This window comes from Anomaloglossus baeobatrachus (assembly GCF_048569485.1).
Source record: "Anomaloglossus baeobatrachus isolate aAnoBae1 chromosome 5 unlocalized genomic scaffold, aAnoBae1.hap1 SUPER_5_unloc_18, whole genome shotgun sequence".
Taxonomy (NCBI): Eukaryota; Metazoa; Chordata; class Amphibia; order Anura; family Aromobatidae; genus Anomaloglossus; species Anomaloglossus baeobatrachus.
This window is the reverse complement of record NW_027441793.1, coordinates 712913-738852: the sequence shown is the minus strand read 5'-3', so window position 1 is coordinate 738852 and position 25940 is coordinate 712913. Positions and strand designations below refer to the sequence as shown.

Below are 25940 nucleotides of genomic sequence, written 5' to 3'. Positions count from 1 at the left end.
AAATGATTGCAATCACAAATTCTTTGGTATTATCTTGTGTTTTTTCATTGCAAGCAAAATAAATGAAAAGAGAATGAAACAAAAATCAAATCATTAATCATTTCACACAAAACTCCCAAAATGGGCCAGACAAAAGTATTGGCACCCTTAGCCTAATACTTGGTTGCACAACCTTTAGCCAAAATAACTGCGAACAACCGCTTCCGGTAACCATCAGTGAGTTTCTTACAATGCTCTGCTGGAATTTTAGACCATTCTTCTTTGGCAAACTGCTCCAGGTCCCTGAGATTTGAAGGGTGTCTTCTCCAAAGTGCCATTTTGAGATCTCTCCACAGGTGTTCTATGGGATTCAGGTCTGGACTCATTGCTGGCCACTTTAGTAGTCTCCAGTGCTTTCTATCAAACCATTTTCTAGTGCTTTTTGAAGTGTGTTTTGGGTCATTGTCCTGCTGGAAGACCCATGACCTCTGAGGAAGACCCAGCTTTCTCACACTGGGCCCTACATTATGCTGCAAAATTTGTTGGTAGTCTTCAGACTTCATAATGCCATGCACACGGTCAAGCAGTCCAGTGCCAGAGGCAGCAAAGCAACCCCAAAACTCCAGCCTGGCTTTTTTATGTCTCTGGGTAAGAAGTGGGGTCTTCCTGGGTATCCTACCATACAGTCCCTTTTCATTCAGACGCCGACGGATAGTACAGGTTGACACTGTTGTACCCTCGGACTGCAGGGCAGCTTGAACTTGTTTGGATGTTAGTCGAGGTTCTTTATCCAACATCCGCACAATCTTGCGTTGAAGTCTCTCGTCAATTTTTCTTTTCCTTCCACATCTACGGAGGTTAGCCACAGTGCCATGGGCTTTAAACTTCTTGATGACACTGCGCACCGTAGACACAGGAACTTTCAGGTCTTTGGAGATGGACTTGTAGCCTTGAGATTGCTCATGCTTCCTCACAATTTGGATTCTCAGGTCTTCAGACAGTTCTTTGGTCTTCTTTCTTTTCGCCATGCTCAATGTGGTACACACAAGGAAACAGGACAGAGGTTGAGTCAACTTTAATCCATGTCAACTGGCTGCAAGTGTGATTTAGTTATTGCCAAAACCTGTTAGGTGCCACAGGTAAGTTACAGGTGCTGTTAATTACACAAATTAGAGAAGCATCACATGATTTTTCAAACAGTGCCAATACTTTTGTCCACCCCCTTTTTTATGTTTAGTGTGGAGTTATATCCAATTTGGCTTTATGACAATTTTTTTTTGTTTTTCATTGAAGACAAATTAAATGAAGATAATAATACCAAAGAATTTGTGATTGCAATCATTTTCAAGAAGAAACTGAGTATTATCTGACAGAAGTGCAGGGGTGCCAATACTTTTGGCCAGCACTGTATGTTGCCCATATTTATCCCATCCTGGTATATATGATTCTTGTCCTAGTATATATGTCCCCATTCTTGTATATATAGCCCTCATCATGGGTCCATGCTGGTATATATTTCCCCATCACGCTGTACACATAAGAAAAGATTATACAATACTCCCCATCCCTCCTCTCTCATGGTGCACAGTGTTCTCATCTGATGCTGGCAAGTGACTTCAGCATGTAAGCGGAGAAGCACATGACATTACTGCCATGTGCCCGCAGTTACACGCAGACGTACGTGTTAGAGAATAGTCAGCCATAATATGCTGAGCAGCCATGTTGTATCTAACAGCCATCTTGGGAAGACTTCAGCAAACTAACTTTGCAGCTAATGAGATTCATTGGCTAGAGTTCTCCCCCCAGAGAGAACATCCGTGTAATTAGCAAGTATAAGATAAGGTCCACAAAAGGTTAAATCGAATAGAAGAATACAGTCATATGAAAAAGTTTGGGCACCTCTATTAATGTTAACCTTTTTTCTTTATAACAATTTGGGTTTTTGCAACAGCTATTTCTGTTTCATATATCTAATAACTGATGGACTGAGTAATATTTCTGGATTGAAATGAAGTTTATTGTACTAACAGAAAATGTGCAATCCGCATTTAAACAAAATTTGACCGGTGCAAAAGTATGGGCACCCTTATCAATTTCTTGATTTGAACACTCCTAACTACTTTTTACTGACTTACTAAAGCACTAAATTGGTTTTATAACCTCATTGAGCTTTGAACTTCATAGGCAGGTGTATCCAATCATGAGAAAAGATATTTAAGGTGGCCACTTGCAAGTTGTTCTCCTATTTGAATCTCCTATGAAGATTGGCATCATGGGCTCCTCAAAAGAACTCTCAAATGATCTGAAAACAAAGATTATTCAACATAGTTGTTCAGGGGAAGGTACAAAAAGTTGTCTCAGAGATTTAAACTGTCAGTTTCCACTGTGAGGAACATAGTAAAGAAATGGAAGAACACAGGTACAGTTCTTGTTAAGCCCAGAAGTGGCAGGCCAAGAAAAATATCAGAAAGGCAGAGAAGAAGAATGGTGAGAACAGTCAAGGACAATCCACAGACCACCTCCAAAGACCTGCAGCTTCATCTTGCTGCAGATAGTGTCAATGTGCATCGGTCAACAATACAGCGCACGTTGCACAAGGAGAAGCTGTATGGGAGAGTGATGCGAAAGAAGCTGTTTCTGCAAGCACGCCACAAACAGTCGCCTGAGGCATGCAAAAGCACATTTGGACAAACCAGTTACATTTTGAACAAAGGTCCTGTGGACTGATGAAACAAAGATTGAGTTGTTTGTTCATACAAAAAGGCGTTTTGCATGGAGGCAAAAGAACACGGCATTCCAAGAAAAGCACTTGCTACCCACAGTAAAATTTGGTGGAGGTTCCATCATGCTTTGGGGCTGTGTGGCCAATGCAGGCACCGGGAATCTTGTTAAAGTTGAGGGTCGCATGGATTCAACTCAGTATCAGCAGATTCTTGACAATAATGTGCAAGAATCAGTGACGAAGTTGAAGTTACGCACGGGATGGATATTTCAGCAAGACAATGATCCAAAACACCGCTCCAAATCTACTCAGGTATTCATGCAGAGGAACAATTACAATGTTCTGGAATGGCCATCCCAGTCCCCAGACCTGAATATCATTGAAAATCTGTGGGATGATTTGAAGCGTGCTGTCCATGCTCGGCGACCATCAAACTTAACTGAACTGGAATTGTTTTGTAAACAGGAATGGTCAAATATACCAGGATCCAGGAACTCATTAAAAGCTACAGGAAGCGACTAGAGGCTGTTATTTTTGCAAAAGGAGGATCTACAAAATATTAATGTCACTTTTATGTCGAGGTGCCCATTCTTTTGCACCGGTCAAATTTTGTTCAAATAAATGCGGATTGCACATTTTCTGTTAGTACAATAAACCTCATTTCAATTCAGAAATATTACTCAGTCCATCAGTTATTAGATATATGAAACTGAAATAGCTGTTGCAAAAACCCAAATTGTTATAAAAAAAAAGGTTAACATTAATAGGGGTGCCCAAACTTTTTCATATGACTGTACAATTGCGTCAGTTGATAGATGGTGATGTGTAGTCATTAATAGCAGGTGTATTGAATCGATAAAGAAATTAAGTTGTCAATAGAGTTGTGAGTGTGTGAAGAGTTATGTGAAGTAGAGGCGCCTTCAGGAATCAGAAATGTCAGCAATGATGACATGGCTGAACTAGTGAAAAGTATCATCGAGGCCCATAGGAATACAATAAGTTTTTACCGCAATGCTCGTAAATAATGTCATGATGTATCATTACAGTATATTCTTTGTTCTCCAACGTATACGCCTTTCTCTGCAGTATGAGCTTTCCTTTGTCTAAGGGCTCCAACACACATCCGTTAAAACCACGCACGTGTGATACGGGCCGTTTTTCGGGTCCGTTTTCCGTTTTTATGGTATGTGTGGCCAGCGTGTGTATCCCGTATGCTAACCGTATGTGCGTGTGGAATGTCCGTGTGTGCGTGAGTGAAATAACTGACGTGTGTGTGTTGTCCGTGTAAAATGTTCCGTGTGTGTGTGTGATGCACAATGTCGTTGATACATGTCGGCAGACAGCAGACAGAGTTGCGCGATGAGAATGAACTCAGGTGAACTTCACCCGACTTCATTGTCATGCTGCGGCTCTGTCTGTGTGCCGTGTACTGATTAGCGGTCACCCGTGAAGGACTCACCGGTGACCGCTAATCCCCTGACTGAATTGAGCAGTACTCTCTCATACTCACCGATCTCCGGCGCGGCGCTGCACGGCTGTTATAAAAACTTCGGCGGCTTTTACTATTTTGAAAAAGCCGGCCGCCCATTAATCAATCTCGTATTCCCTGCTTTACTCGCCCACCGGCGCCTGTGATTGGTTGCAGTCACACACGCCCACGACGCTGAGTGACAGCTGTCTCACTGCACCCAATCACAGCAGCCGGTGGGCGTGTCTATACTGTGCAGTACAATAAATAAATAATTAAAAAAAACGGCGTGCGGTCCCCCCCCCATTTTAATACCAGCCAGATAAATCCATACGGCTGAAGGCTGGTATTCTCAGGATGGGGAGCTCCACGTTATGGGGAGCCCCCCAGCCTAACAATATCAGTCAGCAGCCACCCAGAATTGCCGCATACAATATATGCGACAGTTCTGGGACTGTACCCGGCTCTTCCCGATTTGCCCTGGTGCGTTGGCAAATCGGGGTAATAAGGAGTTATTGGCAGCCCATAGCTGCCAATAAGTCCTAGATTAATCATGTCAGGTGTCTCCCCGAGATACCTTCCATGATTAATCTGTAAGTGACATTTAAAAAACACACACACACGAAAAAATAATTTATTAGAAATAAAAAACACTAACAAAGTCCCTCATCACCAATTTATTAACTCCGACAAAGCCCTCCATGTCCGGCGTAATCCACGGACCTCCAGCGTCGCTTCCAGCTCTGCTACATGCAGGTGATAGGAGCTGCAGAATACACTGCCGCTCCTGTCAGCTCCACGCATCAAAGGAGGTGAGTAGCGCGATCAGCTGCTGTCAGTCAGGTAACTCGCGGCCACCGCTGGATCCAGCGGTGGCCGCGGGTAACCTCAGTGTCAGCTCAGCTGATCGCGCTACTCACCTTATTTGTTGCGTGGAGCTGACAGGAGCGGCGGTGTATTCTGCAGCTCCTGTCACCTGCATGTAGCAGAGCTGGAAGCGACGCTGGAGGTCCGTGGATTACGCCGGACATGGAGGGCTTTGTCGGGGTTAATAAATTGGTGATGAGGGACTTTGTTAGTGTTTTTTATTTCTAATAAATTATTTTTTCGGGTGTGTGTGTTTTTTAAATGTCTCTTACAGATTAATCATGGAAGGTATCTCGGGGAGACGCCTGACATGATTAATCTAGGATTTAGTGGCAGCTATGGGCTGCCAATAACTCCTTATTACCCCGATTTGCCAACGCACCAGGGCAAATCGGGAACAGCCGGGTACAGTCCCAGAACTGTCGCATATGATGTATGCGGCAATTCTGGGCGGCTGCTGACTGATATTGTTAGGCTGGGGGGCTCCCCATAACGTGGGGCTCCCCATCCTGAGAATACCAGCCTTCAGCCGTATGGCTTTATCTGGCTGGTATTAAAATGGGGGGGACCGCACGCTGTTTTTTTTTAATTATTTATTTATTGTACTGCACAGTATATAGACACGCCCACCGGCTGCTGTGATTGGGTACAGTGAGACAGCTGTCACTCAGCGTCGTGGGCGTGTGTGACTGCAACCAATCACAGGCGCCGGTGGGCGGGTAAAGCAGGGAATACGAGATTGATTAATGGGCGGCCGGCTTTTTCAAAATAGTAAAAGCCGCCGAAGTTTTTATAACAGCCGTGCAGCGCCGCGCTGGAGATCGGGGAACGGTAAGTATGAGAGAGGGGGGGAACTGACCGACAGACAGCTAGAGGGACAGATAAGACAGAGAGACCGACCGACACACATAGAGACCGACCGACGGACTGAGGGAGAGAACGAAACAGAAAAAGAAAAAAGACCGACATCACATGAAAAAAGCACAAAACGTACAGGGAGCAAACAGAGATGCGCCCGTGTCACTCGGACGTGCACACAGACCCATTGACTTTCATTAGGTCCGTGCTGCGTGTTGCGTGCAGAAAACGGACATGCTGCCGTGCAAAACGCACACAGGTACGGATCACGGACATGGACAAACGGACATGCATCAAAAACGCACGTGGAGCTTTTATCATACAATAACATTGGTGCACGTTTGGCCGTGTCTCCAGTATACACGGAAACGGACCAAACACGCACGTGTTTCACGGATGTGTGCAGGCCTAACATGTATAAAAGCCCCCACATGCCTTTCGGGGGACACTTCATCTGTTGCTAATTCTGCTGTTCTGCAAGACACCTGCGTGTGTCATCCTGCCACATAACCTGTCTTATCTGCTCTGTTGCTATCTCGGAATAAACTTCAGTCTTTGCTTGGAACGGATTGTCTACAACGTCTTCTTAGCTCTCAAGGTTTACGGACATTTTCTTTCAGTAAGCTGCCAGAATATTCACTGCTCCCCACAGCTGGGATTATGGGTTTGGGGAGCAGTGAATATTCAATGTCTAATAGTAGACACACGTGATCGCCCAGTCATAGGAGTAAGCGGGCGGCTTAGTAATCATGTGTACCCCCTATTAAAGAGAATGAATATTCGTTGCTCCCCATGCTAATAATACCACCTACTTCTTGGTTTGGGCTGGCTTCATTGCCTAGAGGTGGGCGGGATTATGGCGTGGTGAGCAGTGAATATTTTTAGCTGGCACACTGTTAGCCTTTTTGAGAGCCTTTAGGAACATTTGTGAAAGGTTTTGATGCTGGATTATGTTTAGATAATTCACTAATCTCAGGTTGCCCACTGCTTTGTATACTAAAAAGTGCAGCCCCAGATTGGAGATAGGAACTCTGAGGTATATCACATTGTATATAATTGCATTTCAAATTTTGTTGTTTTGTTAATAAATGCTTGTAAATATATATTCTTCATGCCTATCTTTCTTTATTGTCTATATGTGATGATTTTGCCTCAGAACCTCTGGAGTTGGCGCAGAGCTGTAGACATTTTGCAAAAAAATAGTGAGGGGAGAATTGAATCACACTGGATCCTAGATATGTGGAAGTTGTTAAGACGCTCTGTTCCCAAATTATCAATGCTTTTATGCCAAAAAAAACTGTCACAAAAATTTGGAAAGTTGTGAACAGATTTGGCATTTTCACTCTAAAATTGGCAGAGCTTGGGTGGGACGGGGGCGTGACACCACAGCTACTTTAATTCATGACAAGCTATGGTGTTCCCTATGCCAGAAATCTCACTCCAGTCCCTGATGGGAGTAATATTTCTAGCATGGCACAAGGAGGCACATGTCACTCGTCAAACGCTCCAGATTCATGAGGAGGCATTTACCTCTTCATGAATCAGGAGTGGACCCCGCAGAAATGGGGCTTTTTATGTTAAAAAACTGATTCCTTTGCAATGGATAATTGTAATAAAAAAAACTAAAGGATTTTTTCTGTCTGATATCCAAGAGATTATTTTTCCTTTCTCGCCTTTCCATTGGGGGACACAGACAGTGGGTAGTATGGTGTCTCCAGGGGAGGCGTGACACTAGTTTGCCAAAGTGTTAGCTTCTCCCCCCACAGCATATACCCTAGCTAGGCAGGAAACTAGCTCAGTTTTTTCTAGTGTCAGCAGGGAGGCTGACATGTCTGGACTGAGCTCCACCAGAAGTGCCTCAGGCCAGCTTATTTTGTTTTTATTTTTACTTTTTATTTTGATTTCTTTTTCTTATTCATTCTATTTTTGATATGGGGCAATACCAGGGTGCCTGCCACCCCCGTTCCCCCCGTGTACGGGCAGAGGAAACCTGGCGTGCACAAGCCGTCAGTCTTCCCTCGCGCCCAAGTGGTCGGGTCTGCGTACCCCTCCAGGCTCCCTGGAAGCACCTCACACCAAGGTAGCTCCAGAGGGCTAAGCAGAGCCGAGGACCTGCTTCAGCCTTGAGCCGAAGATGCGACCCTGAAATCCCCGCATCCATCACCGGTGCGTCTTCAGACGGAGTCAGGAGCAGGTAGAGAGACGACCAGTCATCTGTCCCCTGCATCCAAACCGCCGCCTGGAAAGGCGCCGGTGATGCGATGCAGGCCGTGATTCCAGGGAGCATCATTCATTTAGCCCTCGGCTTCGGCCTGCATTCTAGCAACGCCCCCTCTCACTGCTCTGGAAGCCGCTCCCTCACTCAGGAGCAGCTCCTTTCCGATTGGCCGTCACGCTTAGTCCCAGCCCTGAGACCAATCAGCCTCCGGGGGCCGTCTCTCTCCTCCATGCTGCCAGGAACGCTGGACGCCATTTTCCACGTGGGGAGCAGACTCCGGTGAGATCACCTCCTTGGCTCTGCACTTCTGCAGCACTATATACCGCTCTGCTCAGCGGTATATCGCTGTCTCTCTAGCGGTGTGCGCCTGCTGGCTAGCGGTGTATATCAGCTACTAGCGGTATATACTGGCTCTGCCTGCAGGTATATGCCGACTGTTTGACAGTATATGCCATTTTGCTATCGGTATATACCGGCTGTGCATAGCAATCACTTTATAATACTGCTAGTGGCTCCTCACTCATATAACAACGGCATATCCCTATATTAGGCTGTAGGACTCTGTTGCTGACATGCGTAACCGCAAGGGTGATAAAGCTTCCCAGGCGTCCTCTACGGACCTGTACTATGCTTGTACCACCTGTGGACGCTCGTTTTCTAATGGCCGAAGCTATCCACTATGCCGGGGCTGCGATGCCCCTACTACCGTGTCACAACAGACCCCGTTGCCGGACCAGGATGCCGTGCAGTCTCTGGATTCTGCTCCGGCCACCGGCCAGGCAGCACCCCTGTCTGATGACGTAATGCCTGCATGGGCTCTTCTAATGTCTAAAAGGTTAGATGACCTTGTCGCTCAGATATCCCAGCCGTCCTCAGGCTCCCACAGCCTTCCCCTGGCCCAGCTCCCTCAGAGGAGCCCGCCTGCTTCGTCTGGTCCCTCTTCCCCAGAACGTAAAAAGGCTGTTTCCAAAAGGCGCCATTGCGACCTCTACGCCTCATCCGACTCGGACGATGGTCAGTATGACCGAGGTTCCGTGACCTTTAGTAGTCACGATTCTCAAGACTCTGACTCTGATTCAGATGTCCTTTCTGAGTCTAGGCATATAGAAGACACACTAATTTCGTTTGTCAATCACTCTCTGTCGATCTCTGATCAGCCTCCTGACCCGACTTCTCAGTCAGCAATCAAGCGGGCCAAGAAGCCTCCTAAATCCTTTGCTCAGGATCCGTTTTTTCTGCAAATTATATCTAAACGGTGGGATCACCCTGATAGAAGGTTTAATAAAAAACCCTTCTCTTCATTCGCTTATCCCTTTCCCTCTGAAATGGTTAAGCCCTGGTCAGTACCCCCCGTTGTGGATCCGCCAGTATCCAGACTGGCTAAACACACGGTCATGTCTGTTTCAGAAAACGCATCTCTCAAGGACTCGTCCGACCGCGCAGTTGATGCTGCGGTCAAATCTATTTTCCAGGCTTCGGGCTCCTCTCTTCGCCCCCTGTTTGCCTTAACATGGGTCGCGAGAGCTATGGGGGTGTGGAGCAAGAATCTACGCAGGATGCTTCGCTCTTGTAATATTCCCCCTCCCGCTTTTGAGATCCTTGATTTGTTCTCTCTAGCCTCTAATTATTTTCTTCACGGCTCCCGAGATGCAGCTAGTTTGTCAGCCCTATCGGTCCTTTGGCTAAAAATATGGAATGCGGACAGTGCCTCCAAGAAATCCCTGTCCACACTCCCCTTCCATGGCCTGCGTCTGTTTGGAGTATCCCTGGACAAACTCATATCTGAGACGACGGGTGGTAAAAGTACCATTCTACCTCAAAAGCGGCCTGTACCCAGGAATTATAAAAAATCTCCTTGGCGCAGGCAGTCCTTTCGGCCTGCCCCCCAAAAACCATCAGCCCAAGGATTATCCCAATGCTCAGATCGAGGATCCGGTCCCTAAAGGGGCTCTTCTTGGTATTCCCACTCCAAGCAAACTAAACCCAAAGAACCTCGCTCTGTACAGGCCCCCTCAGCATGACGCCAGGTATCCCTCAGATCTGACTCCGGTTGGAGGGCAGCTTCTGCTTTTTCAGGATATCTGGCTAGACCACACTCGCGATGCTTGGGTTCGAGAAATCGTCACCTCAGGTTACAAGATCGATTTCCATTCCCTGCCGGCCAACAGGTTTCTGCGTTCTCGTCTTCCAAAGTCCAAAACGCAAAGCTAGGCCTTATTTCAGGCCATAGCCTCTTTACAGAAAGCAAATGTTATCATTCCAGTGCCCCTGGAACAGCGCGGCAAAGGTTTCTATTCAAACCTTTTTGTCGTTCCCAAAAAAGATGGCTCTGTCCGCCCTATCTTGGACCTCAAACGGCTGAACAAATTCGTACGGATTCGAACTTTCCGAATGGAATCATTTAGAGCAGTGCTAGCCGCCATGGAACCTGGAGAATTCCTAGCTTCCATAGACGTTCAAGATGCTTATTTACACATTCCCATATGTGTCTCTCATCAACGGTTCCTTCGCTTTGCCGTAGGACACCGTCATTTCCAATTCAGGGCCCTCCCCTTTGGGCTGGCCACTGCGCCTCGGGTCTTCACAAAGGTCATGGCGGCTGTCATGTCCATTTTACACCCCAAAGGCATCCTGGTCGTTCCCTATTTGGACGACCTTCTTGTCAAAGGGAGCTGTCTTCAAGTTTGCTCAGAAAGCGTGCAGATATGCCAAGACACGCTGTCAAGGCTAGGGTGGCTTATCAACTTCAACAAGTCATCCCTCATTCCTCCTCAGCGCATCACCTTTTTAGGTATGCTGATAGACAGGGCTCAGTCCCGGGTTTTTCTTCCAGAGGACAAGAGGTCTTCCCTGATCCGGGCCGCCCAATCCCTCCGCTCTCGCCGTCACACATCCCTTCGGAATGTAATGAGAGTGTTAGGCAAAATGGTGGCGGTCATAGAAGCCGTGTCCTTTGCCCAATTCCATCTGCGCCCTCTACAACTGGATCTTCTATCCTCCTGGGACAAGAATCCAGCTTCCCTAGACCGGTCAGTCCGCCTATCTCGGTCTGCGCTCAGCTCCCTCATCTGGTGGACTCAAGCCTCATCCATATCTCAAGTGAAGTCCTTCCGCCCGGTCCACTGGCAAGTAGTCACGACGGATGCCAGCCTGATAGGCTGGGGGGCGGTGTTTCTCCACCACACTGTTCACGGACGCTGGTCTCCTTCCAAGTGCTCCCTGCACATCAATGTTCTGGAGCTCAGAGCCATATTTTTGGCCCTTCAGAATTTTCAAGCCTTACTATTGGGCATCCCTGTTCGGATCCAGTCAGACCATGCCACGGCCGTGGCTTACGTCAAGTGTCAGGGAGGAACTCGCAGCAGGGCAGCGATGAAAGAAGTATCCAGGATTCTTCTTTGGGCAGAGATGCACATTCCCATTATTTCAGCTGTCCATATTCCGGGGGTAGACAACTGGGCCGCAGACTTTCTCAGCAGGCAAGGTCTAGCGGCAGGGGAATGGTCCCTCCACAACGAAGTGCTCCATCAGATCACTCTTCGTTGGGGACTCCCAGATGTGGACCTCATGGCTTCTCGAATGAACGCCAAAATACATCCCTTCATATCCCGGTCGAGAGACCCGCTAGCGCTCGGCTCCGACGCTCTAGTCTTTCCGTGGTCACAGTTTCGCCTACCCTACATCTTCCCTCCGTTTCCTCTCATTCCGAGAGTAATCAAGAAAATCAAAGTGGAGGGAATCCCGGTGATCCTCATGGCCCCGGACTGGCCCAGGAGAGCCTGGTACCCAGAGCTTCTCCAACTGCTCGGCGACACTCCCTGGCGTCTTCCCGACCGCCCGGATCTTCTGTCGCAATGTCCAATATTCCACCAGAATACAGCACAGCTGCTTTTGACGGCGTGGCGCTTGAATCCTTGATTCTAGCAAAATCAGGTCTTTCTTCTAAGGTAGTTCATACTATGCTTAATGCTCGGAAGCCCTTCTCCGCCAGTATCTACCACAGGACCTGGAAGACCTATCTTTCCTGGTGTGACCATCATAATCGTCGCCTCTTACCTTTTCAATCCCTAATGTTCTTGCCTTTCTGCAAGACGGTCTGGACTCGGGTCTAGCTCTCAGTACCCTTAAAGGACAAGTTTCTGCCTTGTCAGTATTTTTCCAGAAGCAGCTGGCTTCTCGCCCTCAGGTCCGTACCTTTCGTCAAGGGGTGGCGCATTTGGTCCCTCCTTATCGCCACCCCTTAGATCCCTGGGATCTTAATCTGGTTCTCGGAGCTCTTCAGCTTCCTCCCTTCGAACCTTTGAGAGAAATCTCTCTTCAACGACTGTCCTGGAAGGTTGCCTTTTTAGTCACCATAACCTCTATCAGGCGAGTGTCTGAACTGGCGGCCCTTTCCTGTCGCTCACCTTACCTGATTTTCCATCATGATAAGGTGGTCCTTCGGCCTTCCCCCGCTTTTCTCCCGAAGGTCTATCTTCTTTCCACTTAAACTAGGACATTGTGTTGCCGTCATTCTGCCCAGTCCACTCTTTGACAAAGCCCTTCACACTCTAGATCTCGTCAGGGCTCTGCGGATCTACATCTCCAGAACAAGTCCGATGCCCTCTTCGTCCTCTCACAAGGACACAAAAAGGGCAATCCGGCTTCTAAATCCACGATTTCTCGATGGATTAGGACTGCCATCTGTGAGGCTTACAAAACACGAGGTGTTGTTCCTCCTCAATCTGTACGGGCCCACTCTACGCGAGCAGTGGGTGCTTCCTGGGCTATCCGCCATCAGGCTTCGGCGGCCCAACTTTGCAAGGCCGCTACCTGGTCCAGTGTGCACATGTTTACAAAATTCTACAGAGTGCATACGCATGCTTCCGCAGATGCTGCTCTTGGAAGACAAGTCCTTCAGGCGGCAGTGGCCCATTTTTAAGTGGCCACTGCTCGGTTTTTTGACAGTGTTTTGATATATGTTCACTGCAGTTGCAGTCATTAGTCAGCTCTTAGTCTGATGTTATACACTGTTAATAGTTCAGTTCCCACCCAGGGACTGCTTTGGGACGTCCCACTGCCTGTATCCCCCAATGAAAAGGCAAGAAAGGAAATGACATTTTTGTGTACTCACCGTAAAATGTCTTTCTTGGAGCCTTTCATTGGGGGACACAGACAGTGGGTAGTGTGCTGTCTCCAGGGGAGGCGTGACACTAGATTTGCAAAAGTGTTAGCTCCTCCCCCCACAGCATATACCCTAGCTAGGCAGGAAACTAGCTAACACTTTTGCAAATCTAGTGTCATGCCTCCCCTGGAGACAGCATACTAACCACTGTCTGTGTCCCCCAATGAAAGGCTCCAAGAAAGACATTTTACGGTGAGTACACAAAAATGTCATTTTTTGTGGGGATACCCACACATAGAGATATACGGACCCATTGAAGTTCGGGTTTTTCAGTCGGACTTTAAATAAAGTTCAGTTCGGGAACCGGACTTGTCCTGAACCCCATTGGAAGTCACTGATTGGGCAGTTCGGGTTTCCGCCCAAATGCATCCAGCCATAAACAGAGCATTTATTACCAGGGGAAGGAGGGCGGAGTTTTTTCCTTGAACACAATACATCCTATAACGATGTTTTTACCTCCCCGTGAAAGCCATTCACACACTGCAAGCGGCTCACACTGGGCCGAGCACTGAGTGTATCCGAGCACACCGATGCTAGATCGAGTGGTTAGGATACATAAAGCACCGAACTCCGAACGCTATCTGATTTTTTTGTATAAAGTCTGCATTCAGTACAAACACCGAACTTTACTGTTTAGGTTCACTCATCTCTGCCCACAAACCTTTATTACAGTTTAGATTATGGGTGTAGAAGAGGCCAGAACTGAAAGGGGCCTATCTCTTGGTGGAGAGCAAGTAACATTTATGATACCTATGCTGGGGTTTTGTGAATTTAATGGGATTCGGTCACTAAGTGTTTACCCCTTAATTAAAAATCAGTATAATGTAAAGACAGTGTCACATTAGGTACGGGGAAGTACCAAGCGAAAGGGAAGGAAAACCCTGTGCGTAGGGAAGCGGAGATGGTGACCTCTGACTAAGCCTACCGCTGGGCCCTGAGTTCCTACACCACGCTGAGCCGGATACCTGACCCTAGGCTGACCCTGATCTGGGCCCTAAATAGGGAACGGATGGGTTGAGCTCTTCATCAACCCGACTAAGCACTAAAGGACAAACAGAGATAACAAACAAAGGGAAACAACAAACAACTTATCTCTAGACGACTCATTAAGAACTTCAGTAAAGAGCAATAACAATCCTGCTGGTGTGTGCAAGCCTCCTGCTAGCATCCAGAGCTTGTGAAGGAACTGAATAAAACTAGTACAAGTTCAGGAAAAATGAGAGTATTTAAACCCAAGGGGAAATACAGATTATTAGCAACTGAAGGGAAGAGGAGCTCCCCTGGGGCCTTAAGAAAAAAGGATGAAAACCCAGCAGAGGAGATATCAGTACACTGAATATTGACAGCAGGAACAATAGAAAGTCAGGGAACATTTTGCGCAGCCAAATGCTGTGACCTTCTAATGCCAAACACCACAGGACTGTCTGTTACCCGTGACAGACAGGGACTATGATTCCAATGATATGTCATTTACTGTGCTGCTTGCTGTAGTTTTGATAAAATCTAGTAGTAAAAAAACTACTACTAGTAGTAAAAAGCAGTATTATGTAGTAAAACTGCTGCAATGTGTCCTCTATCTCCATTAGCTCTGTATAACCCTGCCCCCACTTGATTGTCAGCTTTCTGTCTATGCTCATTGTACACAGCGGTCAATCAGTGGTGTGGGTGAGGTTATACACAACAGCATTTTTAGAACAGGTAGATCTTAAGCAGGTGGCTGTAATGTTCGGTGCAAAGGAGGATCCACGGGTCCGTGCATCGGACTCCCCCAGGGAGACCACCAGGAGCGAACTCCTGTACAGGGCCTGTCTGGCAGCCACCCCAGAGGGCCTAGATGTACAGCAGCCAGGACACGAGAGGAATACGGGTTAGTGTCCTTAAGATGTCCGTGCAGGTTATGGAGGCTGGTCCAACGGTAGATGTGGGCTGAAGGAAATCCGGATGGATGAGTGGAACCGGGTACAGGTGCCGACTGGTGGTAACAGATGAAGTCCGAGACCAGCAAGGGTGCAGAGTGCAGAGTGATGATACCGGGTGAAGTCCAGAACCGGCGGCGAGTATAGACTGGCAGAAGATGATGGGATCCACAGCAGACTGTCACCGGGGAAACTCCTGGGAAACCGGAGGACTGGACACACTCAAGCTGGCATTCGGGATCTGTGGGCACAGACAGAGTTAACCTGGGTGCAAGATACAGAGGGACCTGAACACCTAGCACAGAGACAAAGCAACTAGTACATGTTGAACAGGCACCGCCCACATGGAAAAGGAAGTCTTATATACCATGTACCTGTTAGCAGCCATATCCTGTTTCAGAGACGCTGGCCCTTTAAAACAAGGTGAGAGAGCGCACCCGCGGCCTAGTGCGCATGCGCGAGGCCCAGGAGCCGGAGATCAGTAAAGGATGCAGAGGAGGAGACGCAGGAGAGCTGGAGGTAGAGTCCCGGGCTGCAGCGAGACGGCAGGGCCGACGAGCGGGCAGCACAGAGGAGGCTGAGGAGGGAGAGTGGGAGCAGCGGCCGCGGTCAGAGTGCCCGGGGACCGGGTTGGTGAGTGATGAGCGGTGCCGTGACGAGCGGTGCCGTGGCCCCGGGAGCATGACAGTACCCCCCCTCACGCCCCCCTCCCTGCAACCCGGACAAGAATTTGCGAGGAAGAAGAGGAGCATTAATGTTCTCCCGGGGTTCCCAGGACCCTTCCACGGGACCGAAACCTTTCCAATCAACGAGGAAGAACGGCCTACCTCTCACCCTCTTCATGGCTAAGATGTCTCTTACCTCAAACACATCATCAGAGGTAAGAGGAGGAGAATTACCGGTATCAGAGAAGTAAGGACTGAGGATGACCGGCTTGAGCAAGGATACGTGAAAGGAGTTAGGGATGCGCATCGTCGCTGGGAGCTGCAGTTTGTAAGAGACCTCGTTGATCCGTTTGATGATCTTGAAATGACCCAACTTGTAAGAGGGGATCTTCAGCCGGACGTACTTGGAGGAAAGCCACACTTTATCCCCATGAGAAAAGTGAAGAGGATCGAGGCATCTTTGTCAGCATGTTTCTTCATCGGAGCGGAAGCACGTTCAAGAGATGTCTTGACGGCACTCCATATGTTGGAGAAATCTCTGGACAGGGCATCTGCAGCGGGAACACCAAAGGTAGAGGGTACTGGTAGTAGCACGGAAGGCTGAAGACTGTAGGCAATATGGAAGGGAGAGCTGGAGGAGGACTCACTGATGTGATGGTTGTATGAGAACTCAGCCCAAGGAAGTAGCGTGGACCAGTCGTCATGATGAGCGTTGACAAAGTGCCGAAGAAAGGAAGTCAGGACCTGGTTAACCCATTCAACCTGGCCATTCGACTGGGTATGGTAGGCCAAGGAGAAGTCCAGAGATACATCTAGAAGTTTACAGAGCGCCCACCAGAAGCGCGAGGTAAATTGAGTCCCCCTGTCAAACACTATATGCAGGCGAAAGCTGTGAAGCTGGAAGATATGCTGAATGAAGGCGTCGGCGAGTTCCGGGGCACAGGGTAGTCCAACCAAGGGAACAAAATGGGCCATCTTGGAGTAACGGTCCACCACGACCCAAATGATGGAACAACCAGAAGACGACGGCAAGTCCGTGATGAAATCCATGGCGTTGTGTTGCCACAGAACTGAGGGAATGGGCAGAGGCAAGAGACGACCGGAGGGCAGGTGCTTGGGAGTCTTGTTGCGGGCACAGGACGGACAAGCGGCGACAAAAGAGATGACATCCTTACGAAGAGAGGGGCACCAATAGTGACGAAAGATAGTGCACCAAGTTTTCTTTTGACCCGCATGTCCGGCCACCTTCAAGGAATGACCCCATTGAAGGACCTTTAGTCTGTCGGCCTCCGCAACGAAGGTCTTCCCTGGGGGTATCTGCGACAGAGTGATGGGAGCCACCGGGATACACACGCGTAAAATCACACGGAACGTGTGTCCGTGTGGTAAGTACGTGTGTGTTTTCCCGCACGGATGACATGTCCGTTTTTGGCCGTCAACATGCAGGCACGGACCCGCTAAAGTCTATGGGTCCGTGCCTGCACGGATGGCACACGTAGAATGTCTGTGTTCAGCACGTATTGTCCGTGCGTGTTTTTCATCCAAACATCAGCAACACTTGTTTCCAATCTATCAGGTCAATTGAAATCCATTAATTCTGGCGCCAAACACTCATATCCTGTCTCATTTGCAAGCCAGACGGCAGCTGGGCACCTGTCCTCTCACTGCAGGGGAACACTGAGCTAAGACAACACCACAGGTACTCATAATGGCGCCTAGGATCGATACAGAGAGGCTGATTGGGGAAGTAGAGAGGCATCCAGAGCTATGGGACACACGTGATGATGGATACCACGACAGGTTGATGGTGGAGAGAGCATGGATGTCTGTGGCTGAACAAGTCTACCCCAGAAATGGATGGTCTCTAAGCACCCCTGGAAGGAAAAATAAATATTTTTTTTTACAATTTAAGATTTTATTGATTTTTCAAAGGAATACAATATTAGAACATACATCCATGCTGTAGCAAATGATGTGAATCAAAAGTCAATGCGGCACCAAGCCTTCGCAGGCTTCGTAATATTCTATGGATGGCAGAAATGGTACATAGATAATCATTTAAAACCTTAGAAAATGATAAAAAGAAGAAGAGGTTAAGGCGAGTGAAAGTCATAGAATCCAAAGAAAGAGGGGTAATTCAAAGGAAGGAGAGGAGAGATAGAGCGCAGAATGAGGCGACCGGGACTGATCCATTGTCTGTTGAGCTAAGATTTGTCGAAAGGGTGGTGTAAGCTGTCTGAAAGAGAAAAAGACAGAGTGCCCCCAATTCCAGAGATTAAATTAGTTCAAGAAATTTTTTACTAGACAGGAAAGATTCCCACTGGAACCATTTAGTGGCTGTATCCACCATCTGCCCTCGTGACTGGGCCATCACCATTTCCATGCGGTGAATCACATTTACCTCTGTTACCCATTCATCCAACGTCGGAGGGTTAGAATCTTTCCAGCGCCGAGGGATCACTATCTTGGCGGCCCGAAGAAGGTGGCCCAAGATAGATTTCTTAAAAACCCTTTCCGATACGTTAAAGATATACAGTAGAACTGCCTCCGGGCGACTGGGGACTACGATCCCTGTGGCCCCCTGTATGGCTGCCAGTACTTTGTTCCAAAAGACCGACAGGCTTGGGCAGTGCCACCAGATGTGAGACATGGTGCCTCCTTGGGCTCCGCATCGCCAGCAAGTGTCAGGTATTTTGGGGCACCATGCATGAAGAGACGCCGGGACCCTGTACCACCTGGAAAGTATTGTTGCATCCTAGTGGCAACCACGGACCTGTGGGTCAGGCGGAAACAACGCTCCCATTGATTCCCGGGAATCATTTGATTGAGCTCTGACTCCCATGCTTTACAGAAGCGAGGAGGCGACACCTCTACTGCACTCGTCATAAGCTTGTACACCCTTGATATTGCGTGGTGCGTATCAGAGGACCCAGTGCAAAGGTTTTCAAAGGGAGTTTGGGGCGAGGGGTGAGCCATGACAGTGTCTTGGGAGGTTAAGAAGTGTTTGAGTTGGGCATATTCAAAATGGAATCGCAGTTTGAAATTACGGCTCCCTACCATCTCCCGAAGTGGGATGAGGGACCCCCCGGGGCCACCCGATTTAGTCTCAAGGGATTCAGTTTCGTGCTGCCTAGAAAATTGTTGGATGACGCTCCCGGTAAAAACTCCGGGTTATCAGTTAGTGGCATAAGGGGCCCTCTAGGCTGGATCATGAGATTGCACGATGACACAGAGTGAACAGTTTTCAATGTTTGTTTAGTGCTATAGGACATCTCAATCTTATGTTTGGTGAGGAGCGGCCAGGTCCATGGCAGGGTCGGTAATGATAAGGGGCACATATCTTGTGCCAGGCAAAGCCAAAGCTTAGAACCAGAATTATGCAAAAGGTCCAGGACCCTGGCATGAGCGGCTACAAAGTAGTACCTTCTACAGTCAGGCAGTCCCGTTCCTCCCGCACCCTTAGTCCTAGATAAGACGCTACTCCCTATACGGGCACGCCTTCCAGACCAAACAAATCAACCGAATATGCGCTGCATCTTGGCCCAGTAGGTTGCTGGAACATAGACCGGAACCGTATGTATCAAATACAGCAATCTCGGCAGAGCCGTCATCCTGAGTGCGCTGATCCTGCCAAACCATGAAAGAGTGCCTCTATGCCGCAGACCCAGATCCCCCTCGAGCCGTGACAGGAAGCTTTGGTAGTTTAATTGAAAGAGCCTGGACAGGTCAGATGGGATCTTGATGCCCAAATATCCAATACTACCGTGGGGTGGCCACCTGAAGGGGAAGTTTGGTTTTATAACATTCACAGTTGCTTGTGGTAAAGAGATATTTAGGGCCTCTGATTTATCAAAATTAATTTTAAAATTGGACCACTTGCTAAAACGGTTTAGCTCCATCATTAAGGATGGGAGGGATGTGATGGGATTACACAGATACACAAGGAGATCATCGGCGAAGGCAGCGCATTTATGCTCCCGATCGGCGATCCTGATTCCCCGTATGTCTGGGTTAGCCCGGATAGCCGACAACAAGTGTTCCATAACTAAGACATACAGTAACGGTGACAAGGGGCATCCCTGCCGGGTCCCGTTTCGAATGGAAAAGGGTTTCGACAGAGTGCCATTAATCTTAAGGTGAGCAGTCGGGGAATGATATAAAGCCATAATTTTAGACGAGAAAACCGGTCCCAGGCCTATATGGTCCAGGGTCTGTGAGAGCGACTGCCAGGAGACTCTGTCGAAAGCCTTCTCAGCATCCAAAGACAACAACATCAAGTGAAGTTTTTTAGTATGTGCGTGTTGGATTAAATCCAGGGTTTTTATGGTGTTGTCCCTTGCCTCTCTACCTGGGACAAACCCGACCTGATCGAAGTGGATCAAGTCGGGGAGCAAAGGGCCAAGTCTATTTGCCAAAGGCTTGGCATAAATTTTTAAATCTACATTAATGAGTGATATCGGTCTAAAACTGCTACACGCCGTGGGATCTTTTCCGGCCTTACGGAGTAGTGAAATATGAGCCGTGGTAGAATGGGGCGGAAAGGGGACAGAGTCCGAAATTGAATTAAAGGAAAGGAGCATTAGAGGCGCTAATTGTTCTGAAAAGGATTTATAAAATTTGGCGGAGAACCCATCAGGGCCAGGACTCTTATTGCCAGGAGTGTCGCGAATCACTGCCAATAAATCCTCCAGTAAAAATGGACTTTCCAGGTTATCAATTACAGAGCTGTCGAGACATCTAAAAGGTGAGGGCATTGAAGGACACCCATCACCCGGCCTAGGGGGCTCGACAGGTAAATTATACAACTTGGAATAATAGTCGTGAAAGGTATTTGAGATGTCCGGGGTGGCATAAAGTAATTCGTCGCACGAGTTCTTGATGCAGGGAATGAGGGTATGGGCTCTTTCCTCCCTCAGCGCATTTGCCAACAATCTTCCGGGTTTATCCCCAAACTCATAAAACCTCCCCTTTCCCACCTGTATTAGACGCTGATATGAGGAATCAAGCAGTTTTTTAACCTCGAACCTAGCTTGTAAGAGGGCTTCTAAATTTGTGGCCGATAAGGCTCGCTTGTGGATGAGCTCCAGTTCAGAAACCCTATGGAGAGCTTTTACTATGTCTTGGGCCTTTTCTTTTTTGATTCGGGACCCGTGCTTAATAAAAATACCTCATAGGACACATTTCAATGCTTCCCACTTATAAGTGGGGGCTGTGTTATCTACTGAGTGGTCCTCCATGATCCTTGCAATAGAGGTCTGGATATCAGAAACACAAAGCTCATCCAGTAGCAACGACTCATTCAGCCGCCACGACCCTCTAGGAGCTAGCCAGTGCTGCAATGTCGTTCTTGGTGGGGATCGCTTGTAACAGTGACCGCAAGTCTGCCAGGGATGCCGGACGATCCTCGCCCATCGAGGCCGCCGTGTGAGACATATTGGGGTATGCATTTAAAGAGTCCTGTAGGGCTGGACCATATATCAGCGTCTGCGTGCTTTGGGGGCTTTTTATGTCGTCCCATACTTGTGGCACAGATGCATGACGAATTGGGGGTGACCCCAGTACCCTGGGTCCCCCATTCACGGGGATCAATGGACCCCTTTCCAGGTCCCCGCCTGCGGCTGTCGGAGTCTCAGCCCAGGAGGATCCAGTGGACCACCAATCTGGGGAGGGAGGGGGTGCTTCCCTCTGAGATATCCCCCAGGACTCATTGGCAGCCACCCAAATTTCAGGTGGCCCTCCTCTATTTCCAGCTCCCGCTGAGGATCGTGTGGCCCCTGGTAAATGGCTGCTGATGTTGCCCCCCCCCTCTGGCTTGGGCCCCGCTCCCCAGGTCTTCCTGTGGGCCCTGTACCTGGGTCTTGTAGTCCAGCAGACCATCAGGGTTAGCTGCCGCTCCCTCCTCACCTCTAATTACTGTGCTTGTATGTGTAGACAGGGGCAGTGGTGCCTGTAGTGCAGCCTCTCCGTGCAGCGCCTGCTTCTTCAGTGCTCAGGCCCGCAGCGGTGAATCATCTCCTGAGCCCGAGCACATGTGCGCCCCGCGCCCGCACGCCGCACTTCCCCCAGCTCCACTGGTGCCGGACGCAGGTAATTTACCAGGGCTCCCCGGCTCCATCAGAGACACAGCAGAGGGCGAGGCGGGCAGGGCTACAGCTGCGGGCGGCCCGTCCTCCAGCCCTGGTCCGCCTGTCAGCGTCTCTGGATCATGGCCGCCATCTTGGAATGACGCCGCTGATGGTACCGCTTCCTCCGTTGCGGGGGATCCGCCAGCTCCCGCCGCCGCCATGGGTCCTTTGGAGGGTCCTCTTGGACCGAGGGGGGTCCCTGCTGCCTCACCCCTTCCTTGGGTCTCCGGACTTGTCGCTCCCTCGGGCACCTGAATAGGGCTCCCTTCAGGCCCTGCAGGCCGCAGTTCTCTTCCTGGCTGTGGTAGGGTCCCAGGCTCCCGGGAACGGGTGAGGAAAGCCCCGATTGTACCCTGACATGCAAGAGGTTGCCCTGGGGTATTGGGCTTGTTCTTTTTTGGTGCAGATTTGCCCATTGTAAATAATAAACCGGCTCTATGGGGGATTATTTAGAGGAGCTCCAGCAAGCAGCGTCCTCACTCAGCCATGTCCGGCTCCGCCCCCCGGCAATGCATATTTTTTGGGCAAGGCTTTTTGTCAAGGTTTATTTATGCCTTAACAGTTGATTTTGAGATACAAAAAAAAAGCAGTTTTTTTACATTTGAAATTTGTATTGTCATGTTAACTGGGTTATTATGGCTTGCTTATGTGTCTAAAATGACACTATATGCTAGACATGGGTGATGGTTACTTTTTCATCTGGATTTTTAAATGACATATATTATTTATAAACATAGTGGCATAGATTTTGTAATGATGTAATTTATGTTTGTTACAAATATTCTGTTGTTGATTTGTTACAGTGGATATGGTTAAACGGCGTTGGCGGTCTGCACGTGACCAATTTCGTCGCAAATTTAACCCAGTGGCTACCACAGCTGCAGCTTCCAAGAAGAAAAATTATGTCCATTATGACAGACTCAGCTACTTTATGCCAATTATGGAGGTGACAAAGTAAGTTTATAGTTTGTGATCACATGGATTTATTGTTTTTATTTAAACCCACATTAATATTGTCATTTCATCACATAGTACCGAGGATAATCTAGAAGACAGTGAGGAGGCCCAGTCCACAGTCTTAACAGCAACAGCAACATCAGCATCAGAGATGGAGCCAACCTCCTATCAACAACCCACAACCCAGAACTGCTGCTGTTTTGGGCTGGTGGAAGGAGTAAGGCAGAATCAGTGAGATTAGAGCAGACTGTATCTATCTATTGCTGATAATGACAGACTGCTGCAGACCACAGATCTTCAGCATTTTTGCAGTTTTGCACTAGGTCAACTGTAAATCACAAGTTGATCACCTATTATGTGAACATCCTCACCTTGCACCTCAAATATCATAGATCTGAAACTTTGTGATGCTGCAATTGGCGATTTTCTGTGTGGGCAATTTTCCATGTGGGCAATTTTCCGTGTGGGCAATTTTCAGTGTGGGCAATTTTCAGTGTGGGCAATTTTCCGTGTGGGCAATTTTCCTGTGGGCATTTTTCCTATGGGCAATATTCATGTGGGCATTTTTCCTGTGGGCAATTTTCCTGTGGGCATTTTTTTGGTCACCCAGAATAATACACATGATGAATTCACTGATGCCAGAGAGTGATGGAGAGAGATTTTGTCGCTCCCTCTTTCCCTCTCTTGCATTGGTTGCACCTGATAGGCAGGACAGATTGAGGGCGTCCTTAATCACACTGATTTCTGCTACCCAACGGCAGCCTGAGCCCATATATGTTTTCACAGTGATAGAGCAATGGAGAGCAAATCCACGTGGCCCACACACACACACGACACAACTAACTGTTGAAACCCAAACTGATGAACAGACATCTAATTCTCAACTAAATACTGTAGTTCAACAAACACATATACAGTGGCCCTCCACTTCTTTGGGAAGTGATTCACAAAATAGACCAACAACTATCCCACACCAAACAGGCCCGTAATTTACACAAATGCCATCACAACAACAATCTTTTTACCAACAAGGCCCCCAACAGACACCTATGCAACCCTCTATTAACTATCCAAGTAATCCTACCATATGCCACCTAATCCACAGCAACAATACTTTCAAAGTCAGCCTTACCCTACCAACTTCACATACCCACATACTCAGCCTCTACCGTCATAACAATATGTTCCACCTACACTTGGTCTTCCATCTGGTCAAACAACTACAGTAATGTTTGTTCCAAGCACAACAAATGTCACTAGTGTAAACACTGTTCAGGCACTTACTACAACATCTAGTGTTGTGCAGCCAACATATTCAGTAGGTGACAATGCCATGGAGACTACTCAGGAAAGCATCACTAGCCTAGATGATTTAGTTGACACATAATTTGATATAGTTATTGTAAGAATAACATTTTGGAATTTTGTTTGGTTCTAAACATTCAAAAATGTTACATATTACATAGCCCATATGTGTAGGTTTGTATTGTTCATAATGGGTCAAAATGCTAAAGAACGTTACTCTATCACTTTCAAAACAGTACCTGCATGTTGTAATGTTGCCTTGCTGTGGACATGAGGTTATGACCATCCACTTATAACAACTGTGTTCTGGGAAAATATGCACGCACATACCCAACTACATTTACATTCAAACACCTTTATCTATATTGAAAAATCCTGCCAATATGCAGTATCTGCATATGGTCTGGTCCCATACTTGCATTCCAATAGTGTCAAACAAATTATGTTTGCGTGACATTATTGCATAATACAGTATGGTGGTTTGTCTGGGATAATGTCTCAGAACAAATTTTGTATAAAAATAAAAAGAATACAAGGTGTCTTGAAAAAGATAACAGACATATATTAACAAAACATTAATCTTTGTTTTGTGACAATTTGTGAACCAAAAATGTAATTCTTTATCATTACTAATTTGGCAAACACAAAAACCCATAATTTGGTAATAATTGGGAACACAATAACTCTAAATTATTTTTTCAACAACAAAAATACAAGTAATCCAAAAAAAACCCCAGAAAAATATAAACCTATGTATGGGCATTTTCTCTTTTGTGAAACATATGTGTTTGTGATTATGTAACAGAGTGATATAACTAAAGGACAATGTCCTAATTAGACAGTATTAGGCAGATTTAAACTAAAATAATCTTTAAACTGATTCCTCACTTGTAGACCAGAAGTGACCAAATTGGTCCTTCCGCTACCATTACCTACTAATGGGGCATTTAGAGGTGGCACATTGTCAATGTCATCGTCATTGCTTTCATGTAATCTACATTAATTATGTAATATTACTGTAGCTTTCATGACAGCCTTGACGGTGGTTGGTTGGAGCTGGATGGTGGTTTGATAAATGCGCCATCTTGATGCTAAAATGCCAAAGGCTCATTCCACATAGCAACGTGCTCTGGCCAAGGTGCTATTAAATTGGGCTTTTGATCTGTCCAGTCCTCGTCTTGGATAAGGATGCATCAAATGCCTCAACAAGGCAAACCCCTGATCAGCAACCATCACAAATGGAGCATTAGGGCCATTAGTACCAGGTAAAGGTCTGGGTGCAGGCAAATTTAGGTTGTCAGACATTAATCGTCTTGCTAAACGTCAGCTTCTGAAAATTCTAGCATCAGAGGCACTGCCATAGGCACCAATATCCGCAAAAAGGAAACAGTAGTTAGTGTCTACCAAAGTCAAAATAACTACAGAAAAAACGTATGAAAATTAAAAAATCTTGAGCCAGAGGTAGGTGGTTTCTTCACTCTAATGTGCTTTCCGTCTATGGCGCCAGTACAGTTCGGAAATGATGTCATCTGAAAAAACTCTTTTGAAATGCGCAACCAATCCTGTGATGTAGGCTGCTGCATGACTTGATGTTTAAGGGTTTCCCATAGCACAGTGCAGGTATGCAGTATTATCATGCCAATGGTCGATCTTCCCAATAAAAATTCAAAATGTAGACTGCTGAAGGATTGGCCAG

At 47.5% G+C, this 25940-nt stretch overlaps 1 protein-coding gene across 1 annotated transcript in view; it reads left to right on the top strand.

Annotated features, from left to right (window-relative positions):
* Positions 1-16221: 16221 nt before the first annotated feature.
* LOC142258920 (uncharacterized) overlaps positions 16222-25940 on the top strand; it is a 41999-nt gene continuing 32280 nt past the window's right edge. The window contains exon 1 of the mRNA XM_075331476.1: positions 16222-16428. Within this exon, the coding sequence (XP_075187591.1) occupies positions 16222-16428 (207 nt within the window). The remainder of the gene's footprint in view (positions 16429-25940) is intronic.